The following is a 3,429-nucleotide window of genomic DNA, read 5'->3' as shown; positions in this document are numbered from 1 at the left end:
TCTTCTTTCATTAGCAGTGTAACCCTGCGATCCCGCTGGAGCCTGGCTCGGAAGTGCAATCTTCCCGCGGGAGCCCTCCTGTCGTCTCACCTACCTGAGAGCTGAAACTAATGAAACATAAAATAGTAAATATAAGAGAAAACAAAGGATGCTGCATCCCGGACGGCTCCTGCGCCTGAGGCTTGGCACTGTCTCACCATCTTCCCTCCGTCTCCCCGTGTAGCCCCCCTCCTTCTCCTCCAGCCCAGCCAAGAGTTGAATTGCAGCTCTCCCGGCCGAACTGGACCCCTCCCCGCCGCCCTTTCCCCTCTGCCGGAAGCGTGGAATGATCACCAAGAGGCCAGGAACAAAACACTTAAATGTTGCATTTATTAAGGAAATATTAAATAAGAAAAAAAAAAGTGAAAACGGTGTCACGGATATCAAGAGCACTTTTGTGGAGTAAACCGTGCAAGTCACGAGCTACGAGTTCTATTCTGGGTCTTTGTCCCAGACTTAGCCAGGACGCTAGTCCCCTGTAAAGACCCAGTTGGAAATGCACTAGAAGAAACTATTCACCCCATTCACATTCACAGGCTCCCCCTCCCCCCCCCACCCCATCTCCCAGGACGACAAAACTCTAAAACCCCCAGGCAGGCAAACAGGCCACTAGGGCAGAAAAGACTTATCAAATATTTGTATTCAAGCAAACTAACACAAAATCCCCTTAAACAGCACATTACAATCAAAGGTATCACCTCTCCCGCCAGGGTTGGGGGGGGGGGGGGGGAGACGGGAGAGAGTGGGCACGAATTCGCACACGACTTGAGCGTACCCATTAGGTTTGTCTCGCGGCGTCAGATCGGGTCATTTTCCGGTCAGCGGGACATTGGGGCGGCTGGGTCTCCTCCCTGCCCGCCCTCTCCAGCCGCCCCGCGCTCGGCCCACCTGCGGGCGGAGAAGGGCCTCAACCCATGGGTCTCCGCGCACCCCACGCAAGCAGCGGCTCCCAAAGTTCTGCGCCCTCCTCTCGCTCGCTCTCCACCTGCTGCGGAGTTCACAAGTCAGGGCTCCCTCTCTCTTCCTACAGCCAGGCGCCGGGACTCTCAGAGGGCGAGAGAGAAACGGGTCGCTTTATCCGCAAAGGCAGAAGGCGGTCGGGAGGAACGCGGACCCGGACAGGTTCGCTGCGTTCGCCCAGGGTGTGATGGAGAGGGGCGCCGCCGGGCGGGTGGGGAGCGGTCAGTAGGGCCCCACGACCACCGCCTCCACCTCTTTGGACGGTCTCCGGTCCTTCACCAGGAAGTTGATCATGCCCTCGGACTTGATGAGCAGGTTGCAGCCGAGGAAGAAGATGCCGAAGACCACGGTGAGCGAGAGCACGCACATGACGGCGATCTGCACCACGCGCATGATGTACAGGCTGCGCTCGTCCGGGCCGCCCTCGGCGAAGCCGTCGTCGGTCACCACCGACGCCTGGGTGCAGCAGCGCACCGCGCGCTCCAGCGCCTCGCTGCTGTTGGCCAGGAACAGGCCCGCCACGTCGGTCTGGTTGCCGGGCGCGGGGTTCATCGCCGGAGCCGGCGGCGCCCGGGAAGGCGCGGGTCCGAGGCGCGGGAAGCCGAGGAACAGGTGCCGGCGGGGCGCGCCCTGCACAGCTGCGGCGCGGGCTCCTCGCTCGCTCTTTTGCGGAGTGTCCGGGCCGTGAGAGTTTCGCGGGAGCCGCCTGGACGCGCGCGGCACCCCAGCTCCTCTGCGCCGTGCGCCCCCGCCCGGGTGCTCCTGCGCGGCGCTCGCTCCAAGGGGCGCTGTGCAGAGTCGCGGGCTGGGCCGGCGGCCGTGGGAGGCGCGGCGGGCGGGCGGCGGACGCTCCCGGGCAACAGCGACCCCTGCTGGCCGCCGCGCCGCGATGCGCTCGGGGCTGGGGGAGCCCGAGGGCGAACCTTTCCTGGCTTTGCTTCTTCTGCAACTCCAAAGGCCAGGCAGAGGCCACTAGGCTCTGGTGACTCGATGGGTGATTAAAGAGGGAGGGGGAGGGAATGGGGCGGGCATTGGGTAAAGGCTAATTGGGTGATGTGTGCATGTATGTCTCCACCATCTTTTATCCCATTAAGATGTATGAATACAATGCACCAATAAAAAATTAAATTAAAAAAAAAAGAATTTGTGGAGAGGGAAGAGACCGGTTGAAAGTTTCAGAGGAACTCGGGCACAGTAGCTCTGTGTCCTGGCACTCCTCTCTGCTCTGTGCAGATAGAAAGGGGCCAGGGATCACTGGTGCGCTGACCCCAGCCGTGGCTGTCTCCCCTGTGATGCTTTTCTAGTGGAGTGCGGCAGGTAGCTCGATCTGGGGGTGTTGTGTTTTAAAGCAATGAAAGAAGGAAAGATTGAGAAGGGCAAAGAAAGGAAGGAGAGAGAAGAGGGAGGGTCTACTCCACACCCCCTTTTACAAAAGTGATTGGCAGACAGCAAGGCAGGTTATTGAGGCCAAGAAAAGCTGCACAGAGGAAGGAGGCGTTCCTCTGAGGCCCCACATCGAGGTGGTCGCCAGGAACAGGGTCTTCTCTCTGGTAAAGGAGGTGGACAGAGTGACCACTTGCTTAAAATTTTAATTGCAGGGGAGGTTTTGGACGCGCCTTCAGTGTTTTTATCTGTGGGCAGTAAATCAGTAGTTCAAGGGAATTGCTCATCCACATCTATCACCTAGAATGCTGGCCAGCTGCTGGAAGCCCTCCCGCGCTCCACTGCGATGCCTTCCACCCTTAGTCACTGTAAATGGAGCTCAGAGGTGCCAGGCCCCAGTGAGGCTTCAGCCCGATATGGTTTTGCTGTTGCTTCTGGTGCGAGTTAACACTCCTACAAGTCAGCCTCTGTTCTCTGACCTTTTGCTTCTTTGAGTCCCCCTTACTTGCTTCTATCATTCATTTTTACAAACATGTCAGATTAAGGTTTTAAGCTCCAGACACATAAGTCAGGGGCTTTGTTTCTTTTCTCTTTTCTACTTTCTTTCTCTTCCCTCCATTTCTTTCTTTTGTAATAATCAGAAGCTAGTCAGTTGAAGCCCATACAAATTTTTGATAGGCTATATTAACTGTTTATATTTTTAATTCCACAGGATGAGCCTGTTAAATCTTGTCTTTTTCTCCACACGCATCATTTATTCCACATTCAAAGGTTTCCTTGAATGTTTTTGCATTAGTTCCTGACCAAGGCAAAATAGGATGAACTGCCTTTCAGTTAGGAGTTTTCACTTTTTTTGCAGTTTCATTGCATATTAGTTTCAATAAGTTTGAATCATGTAATTAAACTATAGAGAATGAAAAAAGTTAGCTTTTTCAGTAGAGAATGAAAAAGTTAGCTAAAAAACCTGTGACGGTAGAGAATGAAAACGTTAGCTAAAAAATTAAACCTGGCTTTTGACCCTCACTCACAATTCATTTAGTTTATTGC

At 54.8% G+C, this 3,429-nt stretch overlaps 1 protein-coding gene across 1 annotated transcript; it reads right to left on the bottom strand.

Moving 5' to 3' along the window:
• Window positions 1-1,221: 1,221 nt before the first annotated feature.
• RPRM (reprimo, TP53 dependent G2 arrest mediator homolog) lies at window positions 1,222-1,645 on the bottom strand (the record flags this gene model as incomplete). Its single annotated transcript, XM_080689020.1, has 1 exon — window positions 1,222-1,645. Exon 1 carries the CDS (start codon window positions 1,549-1,551, stop codon window positions 1,222-1,224), a length of 330 nt encoding a protein of 109 aa, XP_080545146.1. The 5' UTR covers window positions 1,552-1,645.
• Between the last annotated feature and the right edge of the window lie 1,784 nt (window positions 1,646-3,429).

Source organism: Muscardinus avellanarius (assembly GCF_963383645.1).
Source record: "Muscardinus avellanarius genome assembly, chromosome: 2".
NCBI classification, from domain to species: domain Eukaryota; kingdom Metazoa; phylum Chordata; class Mammalia; order Rodentia; family Gliridae; genus Muscardinus; species Muscardinus avellanarius.
Note: the sequence above shows the minus strand (reverse complement) of the source record. Positions and strands in the feature narration are given on the sequence as shown.